The sequence below is a fragment of the Daucus carota genome, chromosome 2, assembly GCF_001625215.2.
Source record: "Daucus carota subsp. sativus chromosome 2, DH1 v3.0, whole genome shotgun sequence".
NCBI lineage: Eukaryota > Viridiplantae > Streptophyta > Magnoliopsida > Apiales > Apiaceae > Daucus > Daucus carota.
The window spans coordinates 30,729,588-30,742,989 of NC_030382.2; the positions used below are offsets into that span (position 1 = coordinate 30,729,588).

Consider the following 13,402-nt stretch of genomic DNA (forward strand, 5'->3'; position numbering starts at 1 on the left):
TTATACATTTTTACTTAATCATTTATCAAAAATCAACCATTTGTTTTCTTTACTACAAAACCACTTTGAGTACCTTCATATTTGTCTCTAGTATTTATCAAAATAATTTGGTAATTAATAAAGCAATATAGTTAGGGTGATCACATAAATATATATTCATAACTAAATATTCTTTTTAAATACATAACTATGTTGTTTTATTAATTTTGGAAATTATTTTGATAAGTACTAGAGACGATTATGAAGGTACTCGAAGTGGATTTGTAGTAAAAAAAAAACAAACGGTTAATTTTTGATAAATGATTAAGTAAAAAGGTATGAATAATAATGTGGGTCAAATGATATATATTTTATTTATAGTGACTTAAATGAGTCCCATGGGTGGTTCAAGTGAAATATTTTCCTATAATGGATGGCTAGTTTGATATAAAACCCGTTCAATTTCCAAGAGTAGCACACATTTCTTCGGGAATTAATGGTGATCACACAATCAACAGTACTAACATAAAAATCTTGAAAGGGCTCTAGCCAAACTCTTCGACAGTGTCGTAGTGCTCTGCTTAGTGCTGGAGGGGTTCGACTGAACATATATATGAATATGATATAGATGTTCTAACCAAGAGAAAGCTCTTTTGTGAGACCGAGTATGTGTTTAGGCACTCCAATACTATGTGTGTCCAATATATGATTTTTAACAACCAAATAATGAGGCCAACGACATGCTTTGGGAACAAGGCAGTTGATAGTATGACACTGTGCAGTTCACCATTTAGGTTGAGCCGTACAAAAGCCCTAGGCACAGGTGGAGAAAAATTGGCCATCAAGGGCTTTCCAGAAAGTATTTCAATCTCATAACATAAATTATCCTAAATCAAAAATTAAAATAAGAAACATAATAATGACAAACCCTGCTATGAATAATTTATCAAGTACAAACAGTAGTCATTGTTAGGAATAACCTGAATATTGATTTACTGCATTTATTGCCTGTTGTTCAAGATGAAATTCAAAAGATACAATTCACAGAGTTCTTACATACTGGGAGCAGTATAATTAATGGTAGATCCCTCTAAAAGCCTCACACTTGCAGTTGCAACACATTAAAAGTGAAAAGAAAGTACAAGTGGACTTCTTCTGTTAATCAAACATATCAACTAGCTACATATTTTTCAACTTCACACAGCCCAAAAAGGCTTTGATGCTATTTGAGCATTTGAGTTGGCCTTCATGGTATCAGCAGTAGTTATTTCAAAGTCATCGTCTTCGTCTTCATCATCATCACCATACTCCATTAGTTGGATAAGTGTATCTGAAACAGTTTAAATTACTATAACTTAGTATTGTAAGCATTTTGTAATTCAATAATGATGATAATTTTACTACATGGGATGTCTGGGAATTTCAAAATGCAGCTTCATCCAACCCACTAATACAGCATATGTAAGTAGCACTTTGATTTCAGCCAACGATTTGAACATTTTAATCAAATTATGTGCTCACTTCTCAGTATGGTTCTATACTTCTATCTGTAAAACAACAAATACAAGAGAACATGTACCAGGAACAACTTTAGATGTCGTTTTATCCTGATCATGGTTATCCTCTGGGATGTTCATGATGGGAGATGTACCAGACTTAGGAGGCGTCGGTGGAGGCATCATGCTCCTGGAAGGCGGCGGAGGCGGCGGCATACTCTTAGGAGCGGGTGGTGGGAGACCATTGGCTGCTTGCTGGGTCAACTTCTTTGGTGATGGCATGTTTGAAACATTTCTCACATCAAAATTTGATGATAGACGTTGCTTTGAAAAATTTGGATCCTGCAACATATTTTGTACAAAAAAATCCAACAAAATCCTTTAACAGCTCAACTCAGTTATGATTTATTAGTAAAGCACATCAATGGCAGTCCAAAAATCTTCTAATCAGCAATGTAATTATGTGGAATACTAATAAATATGATTCTAAATATGCATGTGTTGTGTTATATCGTGGGCATACACAACACCACAAGTCCGCAAGTGACAGACATGAAAACTATAGGACCGGAAACTGGAGTGAAAACCTAAATGGGATTTACAGGAATTTGTATCAGCAGGAACCTAGGTTGGCAGTGCACTTGAGAAGAAAACTTTGTACAATGATGACGATGGCTTAAATCTTCTATCATACTTTCACATCTTGAATAGAACTATAATACTAGTTAACTATGCATGCAACAAGCATAAAATAGTAGTAACGTAACTAATTGTGAGAATTAATGCAGGTGTCTGGTTTTGTAAGTCCATGCAGGTGACTTGTAAGTTGTAACACAATTGCACAGAATACATGACTTGTATACATCCAGATAATAACATCAAAGTCGCAACAGTCATTTCCCACAGCTCCGCATTGCAAAACCCTGTGAAAATACAAACTCCCAACATAGATGTCCAGTATCAGCCTGTTAGCTTCATAAAGGTCAGAGAAAATACCTGGAATACAGTGGCAAAGTCAGAAATAATATAATAAAAAAATAAGAATAATAATTTATTCTGAGGGTGATAAGATAGCATATAGGGAAACCTCTGTCGATTGCAGGTCTTGGGTTCGATTCCTCAAAAATCATCTCAGAATGGATACTACTCTAGTATTGATAATATGCTACAATTCTAATGATAACATCTTTTCTTTCAGACGTTGGGAAGAGGAAGACACTTCATGTAAAATTATCAAAGAAGCAATAAACCACCAATTTACCAACAAAACCAAACTTGAATAGATAATTGTGTGTTAAGTTTGTCTCATAAGAACATCAATAATTATAACAACAAAGAAGTGACAAGGTTTATTTCCACCTACTCAGCTGCAAAGTATGTATACAAGAATTCCCGCAGTATTAAACATCCCTCAATATGGTATCCCTGATTGCAGCTCTTCATAAAATCGATTTACAATGTTCATACTGACCAAATGTTACCCCAATACCCTTATTACATATCGAAAGCTAAAAACCTAGTCCAATCAGTGAAACTAAACATATGCACAACCAACACTCACATCAACAAATTAATATGACTGACCACGGAAGTGAACACAAGTGCTCTTATTCATTGAAACATGCCATTAATAACAAATCTTATTATGCATAAGAACATGCTACTGCAGGATGTTGCACAACTGATTCATATAGGACGAATAGTATTCTTTTCTAGGAAGGAAAAGTTTTCCTAGAAAACCAAGAGAAATGTTTTTAATAATGACCAAACATACCAGTACATCACGCTAATAGAGCAGGTCTGGGAGGGTAAGATGTACGCAGCCCTTACATGTACTCCAATTCAAAATATTAGACACATTGGTTTATATTGTTATACTTATACTCCATTCATTCTCAAGGTGAAAAATGCCAAATTCCTGTTCCACCACTGTATCTAGAATACGTAATATTAGTTAATTAACAATTTAAAGCTTGCTATAGCCGTTCCCCAGTTCCATAATAACCAGTGCATTGTACACATCTCAAGTTCTCTATAGCTTTGACCAGAGTGTGACAACATCATGAGATCGCTATAAGCAAAGAGTGTTCTGATATTAGATCATCTTCAACAAGAAGGCATAAAGACACTGTTGCCTTCGGTTCCTTTATTTTGGGTTGAATAAATGATATCTTCTTAATCGCAACATGTGCCACTCTTGCAAAGCATTGAGTCATCTTATAGATACCATATTATGTAATCCTTTAGCGATACAATGCGAAAGTTAACTGTGGGTGGTGGTAAGTGCCAGATCACGACAACTCGTTATATAAAGGGACTAGATCTCATGGGCCAACATGTTGTTACAAATGGACTAAAAATGTACATGGTTAGAATGTTTACTGCAAAGATCAGAAAGTTATATTACTGAGGGACTTTTTGCAACACGTCATTCTCTCAGTTTCTTGAAGCATGCTGATCGCAATACCTACAAACTTATGTCAACGAGATATACTTACAAGCTGAAAACAGAATACCTGGTGAGGCTTTGCAGGTCCCATTGAATTAGCTGGCAACTCTTGGAACTTCCGTTTTTGTCTCCTTTCCTTTTCAGAAGAGTGATCTTTACTTGAGAAGGAAGTTGGACTTGCTACGGCTGCTACAGGAGAAACCTTAGAAGTCATGGGAGAGGCTGAATTTTTAAGGGCCAAGGCAACTTGGTGGAAAGGAGTGGCTTGTGGATATATCCCACCGTAGCCATTATAACTTGTACAACCACTCACAGATGGCTGAGGATAGCTCCCTATGTTAGGTTGAATTTTCCCACAACTCATAAAACTCGCAGGCTGTGGTATACACCCTTGAGAAAGGAATGTCATACCCACAGGCACTGTAGCTGAGGGACTTACTGGAACTGGTACAAAGCTCGCAGTTGAAATGGTGGGTGGTACAGCAGCCAACAGCTGCTGCGGTGGGGGCACAGCACCATAAACTTTACATGATGAGACCCTGTATCCAAATTACAAAGGGCAAGTGTAAAGAAACTGCTTATCGACTTAAGCAGAAAAAATTTAATGCAACACCAGAATATAAGAAAAGCACCATCTATAACGTCTATCAATCCTGTAAATCCGTAAACTAATGACTTCCAATGACATTGTTAACACTCGCCCTCTCTGTCTCTCCCCTTCTGTATATAATTTGATTAATCATAATGCTCGAGTAAACTTAAACTACAATAAGTAAAGTGAATAAAGGCACTGTACTAGATAGTATTTATCCTTTTCGAAGTTGGTCGATTATGTGTTTTGCTGGAACCATTTAATGTCCCTCTTTGTCCATCATCATATTTATTGTTGCATCCATCCCCTTTTTTATTGAGCTTCCTTTAAAACTTGTTCTGGCTTTAGATTCCACCTAAAACATAATCAAAACCCTTCAATCCAATCAAGAACAATAGATTTGTTTTGAATTTGCTGCCACTGTACCATGGTTACAGTATCTGGTTTACTCAATATAGGTTCTCTTCAAAACCTTTCTGCATCTTACCCTCCGCGTTGTTTATCTTTCTTTTTTTTTGGCAGAAGATATTTTGGAAACTCTTGGATTCTCCGTGTTCTCTAACTATATTCATATTAGATAAACCCCATTTTGAGACCACATAATTTGGTTCTCCGTCCTGATATTTTGTGAAACTTTAAGCAAGGTATGTCTAGGTTGTGATTTGTTTTTTACTTGATACATTACTGCAGTTACATAACCATAAGAAGACTAGTTTATGAAAGATCTTTTGACCTGATTCTAACAAAAAATGGTTGCACAGAACAGTTGTACAGAATTCGGAAGGCCAACTGGAAGAAAATAAAATTCCATCTTCTAAAGCAATCTACTAATCAGATACTTTCAGAACTATATACTTACATTGCAAGACCATGGTTAAGGTTTTAAAAATGTTATTACCACCAATAAAAATGTATTGAAGTAGGAGAGATGCCGCCTTCTACTTAAAATCACCAACTCCACTTCATAATGTGGCCAGTACAAAAAAAAATTTACAAAATCAATTACCTGGAGGCCCCACACTCGGCACAAATTGTATCCAAAAGATTTTCAGCCAAAAGCTTTGCATGCTCAAGACCTTTTGAATTACTGCATGATAATAGCAAGTGCAATGGTTGCTGTCCTGCAGAAAAACCATGAGAACATTTCATGTAAGGTGTCATTTTCTTGTTAGCCAAAATATACATGTTCCCAGGTGGTCATATGGCACACTACCTTCACCCTGTACGCTTTCAGGATTTCCAGAACCACGTCCTCTCAGTAATACAGTTGCTCCTGTTTCATTCACAATGTGATTTACATACTGATCCTGCAAATACAAAACCCAAAAGCAGCAGCAAAAAAAATCTCTCCCAATCATATGGAGATGTCAGAGAGAAGCTTCAAACATTAGAATTCCCATCTCTGTTAAAGTTTAAAATGAACTAAACAACAGAATACATAATTCAAAAAAATAGAAAAAAAAAAAGTGGTCCATGATACAATATAGATGCATTTTAGGACATTTAAGTATAGAACAAAAATATTCAATGGAGAGAATTGAAAACCACTTTAATTTGAGCTCGTATAGATCCCAAGATTACATAAAAGTTATAAACAGGGCCCAACAGAAATTTCTAATTTCCCCTCCCAAAGTATCCATGATAAAAAAAATATAAAAACAGGTCTCAAAAATATATTTGGACCTAAAACGGTAACAAAAGGAAAAGAACAAATTAACTCTAGTAGGGGATGTTTTTTCCACCCAATTCAACCAGCATTTCATGTCAACCCAGAGAGGCACAAAGAGAATATACACCTTGCTGAAAACATCATTTTGAAAATCAATCATGCAATAAAAAGATATAAAGAGAGAGTGGAAAAGAGCAGCTCACATTTGGTCCACGTATTCGAGCCACAATGTTTAATGAAGGGTCTGGTTCAAAACCCAGGTACACACGCGTGCTTAGTGGCTGAGTTGCATAAATAGAACGAACGAACTGTTGAGTATAGGTCAAGTGTCATAAATGTACAATCTCAGCAAGAATACTCACTACCTTTGTTCCACTATTTAATGAATCTTGTTTCAACATTTCATCCACCATAGCAGCTGCTTGATCAACTGCCTTTATCCGGTCCGCTGTTGTTTCCAACTGTGTAGCAAAGATTGAGAAGGGACACAAACACTAATTGAGTATCCATGTTCAAGGTTATTAGTGAGATAATAGGAGAAGTAGGTAGCGGAGAGATATGTCCCTCTTTTACTCTTTAACCATCAGACTAGCAATAAAGGTTTTTTACAATCAGCAAACAGTAAGCCAAGTATCTCATTATTCTCACTGAAGTTCTACATTTATGTTTGTACATAGTTCGTAGGTATTCTTATGTTTACATATCAGCATTTCCTATGGGTGTGATGTGAGTTCATTTTAGCCTTATCTGTATGAAATCAAAGAAATAAAAAGCAATGTCAGTTGATGAACACTGAAACCTTCAAAACTATAGAATGGCCAAATAGTTGAGATGGTATTACATGGTCAGTCACAAGATGACCAAGTCTAACTTGCATCATGCTCTATATCTGAAAAGCAACCTTATTGAGCTTGGCCTTTTAGCAGAAACTTCATACTTGCGTAAAAAAAATTAGCAATCAACGTTAAATGTTTACTTTCTAGAGGAGCAATGCAGAAATAGTGAAAAGTTCCATATCAACCAAAAACCTAATAGTAGTCTACAAAGATTAAGGCGAAGAAGTATGAGTAGGATTCAGTTGAGGCTTTGGAGAACTGTGGGAACTGGGAACTAATGGTTCTGCACTTTATGATGTACCACTTCTGCAAAATTTGTTGTGCAGAACCTGTGATTGTAACAGGTTCTCCAGTATCATTTGAAACAAAACCATACAGACAGACAGACAGACACACACACACACACACACACACACACACACACACACACACACACACACACACACACACATATATATATATATATGTGTGTGTACTATGAAGATAGCTACCTTATTCATTAAACATCAAATGGAAAATATCAACCAGATAACAGGCATACAACCTATAAACAATATATAGCCCCAAGAACGCCGTTAAAATCTAAATTCATCATTTATCTGCTCAAAAAATAATGACGATAAACTACATACATGAGCTCCAGCAGAAATGTGAAGATATAAAGGTTTTTCACCATCAGTTGGTCCATTGGGTGGTCTATATTTACCCCTGAAAAAGTGCATATGTACAAGTTAACAATAAAGTATATTGTAACAGATGGCCGTGTTGATAAAAAAAAAAAAAAATCGCTACTAACCTAGTTATTACTACAGAACCTGTACACCTCTGGATCTGCAAGATGCAATAAAAATCTTGAATAATATATATACATAAAAACCAGATATGTATAATCAACGAATAAAAAAACCGAGAAAATAATCTGCAAATTCACCTCCTCCTGGGTTTGTCGTTTGGTGAGTTTGTTCCTTATGGAAGATTCAGCATCGTTTATGACAATTTCCCGAGCTATTAACTCCTCCTGCAATTTCGTCTATACGAAAAGGTAGATAATTGTTTAGAAGTACATAATTAAAGGAATCTTAATATGGTGATACAATCTTTTTTAATGACGCCACAAACTAATATGATACATCATCACACAAACAACTCAGACAGATATGTAATCAAATCCTCATTAGAACACATTTTAAGATGCTATGATATCACTAGAATGAAATAATTATTGTTAGTCAGTCTAGATGACTGTAAAAGAGTAAAGATCTGATTAGCTGTTAGCATGTGGATAGAAAGACTTCATCATAAAGTTCAAGTTTACTTATTTTCGTGAATGATATCACTTCATCATGTACTGCCTTTTAATACACACACACACACATACATATGTAAACTCAAATTAAACAACATTTTGTTAGGAATGTCGCAAATTAGGTATCATCCTCTTCTCATTTCCGGCTTCTTTCACATTTTTCTTTTTGCATAAAAAGTTTAACTCATATGTGGTTTTCCAGTTTTTAAAGTCTCCACATTTTAGTCAAAGCATCCAACACTAAATAAGTTTGCTTATGATTGTCTTAGTGGCAGACATGGTCAAAACAAATAAAAACAGTTTTTAAGGTGTCCACATATAGTCAAAGCATCAGTAACCAAATTTGTTTTGTGTATGAGCATCCAAGTAAGAGATGTTCATGGATGTGATTACTCATAACATTCAGGATACCATGATGTATATTTTTTCCGATGACATTGTGATAGTGGGCGAGTCAAGGGAGTTCGATATAAAATTAGAACAGTTGCTTGTCGTATTAAAAGCTAAAGATTACATTAAAACAGTTCAGAAATTGAGTATCTTTGGACTAATTTTAGCAGAGAAAATAATCAGGATGATGTAGTAGTTTGTATTGCTCATGACAAGGTTCCACAAACTAAAAGTTTTCAAAATCTGGTGTCTATCATACAGAACCACAGGAAATATTGCTGAGGATGTTAGTCATCGTATTAAGGAAGGATGGCTTAGATGGAGGGGTGCCACAGGGATGTTGTGTGACAAAGGTGTACCTATGAAATTAGAGGGCGAATTCTATGAATAGCAGTCAAACCTACATTATTGTACGGTTACAAGCGTTGGCCTTTTGAGAGAAGCTCAAGGACATAAGTTACACACAACAACAAATGTGTATGTTTTTGTGGATTTGTTGGCCCACAGTAGTTAATCATATACCAAATGATGTCTTCATACGAGGTTTAAACATGGCGTCTATTTCTATGAAAATGATCATACGAGAAGGACGATTGAGATGTTATGGACATGTCAGGCGAAGACAAATAATCCTAGTTAGAAGGATCAACAACATATCGGTTAGGGGAAAAGAAAGAGGGGTAAACCAAGGAGGACGTGGGCTAATCAACAAAGCTAAAAAATGGAGGCCTTAAGTCTCACAGGTGTCATGACTTTAGATAGGCTAATTGGCGACACCGTATTGGGGTGGTTGAGTCCTGTCCTAGTGGTCTACGGTGGGTAGGTCGTACAACTTTTTATACATACTAGTATATCTTTTGTATGCGAGTAGTGTATGTTCAAACTCTTTCAATTTCCATACACCATAAACTTAATTTTCTTTCTATCCACCCTACTAAAACCAATCAATTCTTCCCTCTGTCCCGAAAGCAATTTCAAATAAAGCCTTTAACTCCTTCACAAAAACCTAAAACAGGGAGTGGTTTGACCAAAATTCTTTCTTGGCCACTGAACTCATTAATATATACTCTCATCTTAACCAACTTCAATGAGTAACATGTTTGCTAAGATTGCTCGAATGACCGGGTTGTTTAGATTGCGATATTTTACATGTTATCATTGAAGGTTAATGGTGAGGAGGTTTTGAATCTTTATAGGAGGACGAATACTATTGGAGTTTGTTCTATAAGTACATGTGCTTAAGGCTTGTTTTGTTGGAAAGGGGTTGAGTAGGGGAAGGATGTTCATGCGCAAATTTACTACAATAATTATGACTACTTTAGTGGATGTGCACGCCAAAGTTGGGTTATGCATAATGGTTGGATCATTTGGACGATTATGGTTGGTTCAATTAGATAATTTTGTTGTCTTCTTTCTCCTGTGATCTTCATTTGATCATATTGCTCTATGACCGTTGTGTTTTCATACTGTTTACAAGGTCATACAAGTTTGACTAATGGACGTTAACAAGAGGGGTACTGTAGACTGTAGTAGGCAGGAAATGACACAATAGTATACTTTACCAACTGGAAGCCGAAAGTATAAGAAGTAACATTTGGAAAAACCAATCCTACGAGAAAGCCACTAGAATTTCTCTTAATAATATCTTCGTAAGATACCTCCCTTAGCCAAGCTTGGTAAGAAAAGTTTGCAAAAAACATTATTACCTGCCTAGAGGTAAATGTAACCATACATTAAGGGATCCTCTTAAAAGGAAAAAGTATACTAAGTTTCTCAAATGTTATTTCAGGCTAACACCACGCTGGTTATAGGCCTGATGGATCCCTTTAACTACTGCTCCAAAAGGAAATATGTTTCGGAGTATGCCGGGACCATTAGAATCTAGATACCTGGAGCAAAATAGGAAATTTGAAAGGTTGCAGCTTGAGCTCCAAAGCTCAGGTTGGAGGGCAGGACTACTGGCCTATCTTGACATCTATATATCATTCATATCTTTGATGTGGGTAGACTAACGAAGTGTTAGTAAAGGAAATCAGCTAGCCTCCTAAACTATTATACACTCAAATCCACTACAAACATATTTGTTTTACCTATCCACGGTTCTCACTCTTCAAGATACAAGTGATCACGAATTGCGAACTCTCCCTTGGTGAAAATGAAAGGCAAAAATTGGCAGTCAGCACAGAAATGAACAAAGGAGGAATTTTCAGTGGCGGGATACAACTTATTGTATAATAAACATTTGGCTTCCTTCTCTTCCACTCCATCAAGGTCGTGAGTTGGACATAAGTTTAAACTCTGTTTATTATGGGAGTTTGATAGGGAAGATATTGAACACATTGTCTTCACTAGTTCATTCATTGTGGCTGCTACAGTTTGAATTTTACTTTTTTGAATATCCATTTGGATTGGACGTGTTGCAAGACAGAGTACAATGTTTTAGTGCATCAAATCCAACTTAAAAGTATCTCTAAACAATGCTCTTAAAATCTTGTATTTGACTATATGATCAAAGTAATTGTGCACTTCAATAAGTCAATGTAACGAATTCTTCCTTCAGTTATTGGACTAAAGGTCTTCAATATTACACAATCAAGCACATACAATGTACTTTCTTATTATTTCACATAACGATGCAGTGCAGATGTAAATCTGTTCATTTAACCTTCTAAACTACATCCGTGGCAGGTCTCGATAGTTCTCTTATACAGTTATACAACACATAAGTAGGCCTCTTTTGTGCATTCTTTATGCATAAAGCAAACTACTTGCAAGAGGAAGACACGTTTGATTAGACCAACATATATCCGAATCACTCTGTTACCATAGTGTATGTGCCCGAAATTGTAGCTCTAACAAGTGCGTTTACACAAATGGTACTAGAAATAAAAATGATAAAGTGAACTTGTAGCCTACAATCTTACTTGATTAATCTTTTGAACCAAAGTGACAGCATGCTGTTGCAAGGAAGGTGTCAAGAGCTGTTGAGTTGTATTTATGGCCGAAACAGCTTGTAGCATCGGAGATCCTACATTTCCCAAGGGAATAACCCCAGGTACTGCTGAGATAAAGGATTCAGCAGGTTGATCCCACTTCCGTTTTCTCCTAAAAACGAACATATATTATATCATAACATGAGATAGTATTAGTAGCAAGTAATATCAAAAATCTATACTATACTATAATAAGCCAACATGAGTATAATTTGTAGTCGTACAAATTTTTGGTTTGGTCATGTTCTTTTGGTTTAGTACTCTCTTTATATAACTAGAAGTCAACGGCATATGGAGGTCTATTACTCTTTTATTAAACAATTTCAAATACTAAAAACACTCATGTATTACAAGACAAAAACTTTATTATTATCCTCTTAAATATAATTTATAATTAGTTGAAAAAAAAGAAAATACTATTAATAACATATATTAATACTAAAAATACTTATAAATAGATGTTGCAATTCATTAATATTAAAATATTAAGATAATTTTATAATTTAAATTATAAACAATGAATTATGAATTACATACTCGCCCGTGCTTGGCCTAGTATTATTATAAGAAACAAACTGACATAAACTAGACTAAGAGAGTTAAAGTCCCTGATTTTCCTAATAATAGCCAAATTAAAGGTCTGAAATATAGTGAGTCTAGGCAATTTGATATGAAAATGCCCTAGGCATTTCAAACGGAGCCATAGGCATTTCCAAAATCAAGTTATTTTGCCTGAAAGCGTATATAGATAGATTTCTGAAATGATAATAATATATTAATATGATAATTAAATTATTCGAAAGTCATACATATAAATCATCAAGAACATTATAAATTAGGGTTTAAAGAGGGGGGGAGGGAGGGTGGGAGGGAGCGAGACCTTTGCTTGGTTGAAGAAGACTGCGCAGGGGGGCAATCGTCCTCAGTCATAATGATGAATTTGATTTGAAGAGCAGAGCTCCTTGATTTTGCTTCGATTTACTTTGCCTTCTGGTGTATCTATGTCTGGACTCTCTACCTAATTCTTCTTCCTGCCAGGAGAAACCAAATCCAGAAAATAACAAATACTACTCCCCGAGTCCCCGTTTTTTTTTACATGACAGCTTTGACTTTTGTAACACATTTTTAAGTGCTTTGACTGGATAGTTAAAAATATTATTTTTTGAAATTTTTTTTCCTAAATAAAAATTTTGATTATATACTATTATTCAGAAAAAGAAATTTTAAAAAATAATATTTTTAACTACCCGGTCAAAACACTTAAAAGTGTGTGCCAAAAGTCAAAACGTCATATATAAAAAAATAGAGGGAGTAAAATTTAAAAATATAAACCAAGACAATCAGGTTGTCCGAAAAAATATTTCAATAAAATCAAAATCAACCCAAATAAGTACTTTTAATTTAATTTCTCTTTTGCTGAAATTTCATTTTAAAAATAGTCATTCAACGAAAAATCGAATATATAAAATTTGATATTAATATAGTAATTTTTTGACTTTGATTACCCAATTACAAGTTGAGGATAAGTTCACTTATCGGATTGCAAATTTATATTAATTCAGTTAGTTAATTGTAAGTTTATATTAATTCAATTAGTCAAGTGAAAAATTTTCAAGTTCAGTAACCCAGTTGTAAATTTTGAGTTAGTTTAGTGATGTTTTAGCCTATTAAGCAATACATATATACTTAAAT

At 35.0% G+C, this 13,402-nt stretch overlaps 1 protein-coding gene across 3 annotated transcripts; it reads right to left on the reverse strand.

Annotated features, from left to right (window-relative positions):
* Nucleotides 1-945: 945 nt before the first annotated feature.
* LOC108209031 (protein RIK) lies at nucleotides 946-12,793 on the reverse strand. Of its 3 annotated transcripts, XR_010288759.1 has the most exons (13): nucleotides 12,591-12,773; nucleotides 11,642-11,822; nucleotides 7,953-8,051; nucleotides 7,818-7,852; nucleotides 7,654-7,729; nucleotides 6,551-6,646; nucleotides 6,389-6,466; nucleotides 5,730-5,823; nucleotides 5,523-5,637; nucleotides 3,992-4,463; nucleotides 2,243-2,471; nucleotides 1,559-1,817; nucleotides 946-1,309 (listed from the first exon to the last, which is right to left on the reverse strand). XR_010288759.1 is itself a non-coding variant. In XM_017379721.2 (12 exons), exons 1-12 carry the CDS (start codon nucleotides 12,638-12,640, stop codon nucleotides 1,176-1,178), a joined length of 1,689 nt encoding a protein of 562 aa, XP_017235210.1. In that variant the 5' UTR covers nucleotides 12,641-12,793; the 3' UTR covers nucleotides 946-1,175. The 3 variants fall into 3 exon arrangements, 2 of the variants coding, with proteins under 2 accessions (XP_017235210.1, XP_063943196.1); XM_017379721.2 differs by lacking the exon at nucleotides 2,243-2,471 and having other exon boundaries at nucleotides 12,591-12,793; XM_064087126.1 differs by lacking the exon at nucleotides 2,243-2,471 and having other exon boundaries at nucleotides 11,642-11,819.
* Nucleotides 12,794-13,402: the final 609 nt, after the last annotated feature.

Bases quoted from the DNA above. Each gene is read 5' to 3' on its own strand.
- LOC108209031 (XM_017379721.2), bottom strand. From the start codon at position 12,640: ATGACTGAGGACGATTGCCCCCCTGCGCAGTCTTCTTCAACCAAGCAA. The intron at 11,823-12,590 runs GTCTCGCTCCCT...GTTCGTTTTTAG, and splicing joins TCTTCTTCAACCAAGCAAAG to GAGAAAACGGAAGTGGGATC. The intron at 1,818-3,991 runs GTATTCTGTTTT...AATATGTTGCAG, and splicing joins GACCTGCAAAGCCTCACCAG to GATCCAAATTTTTCAAAGCA.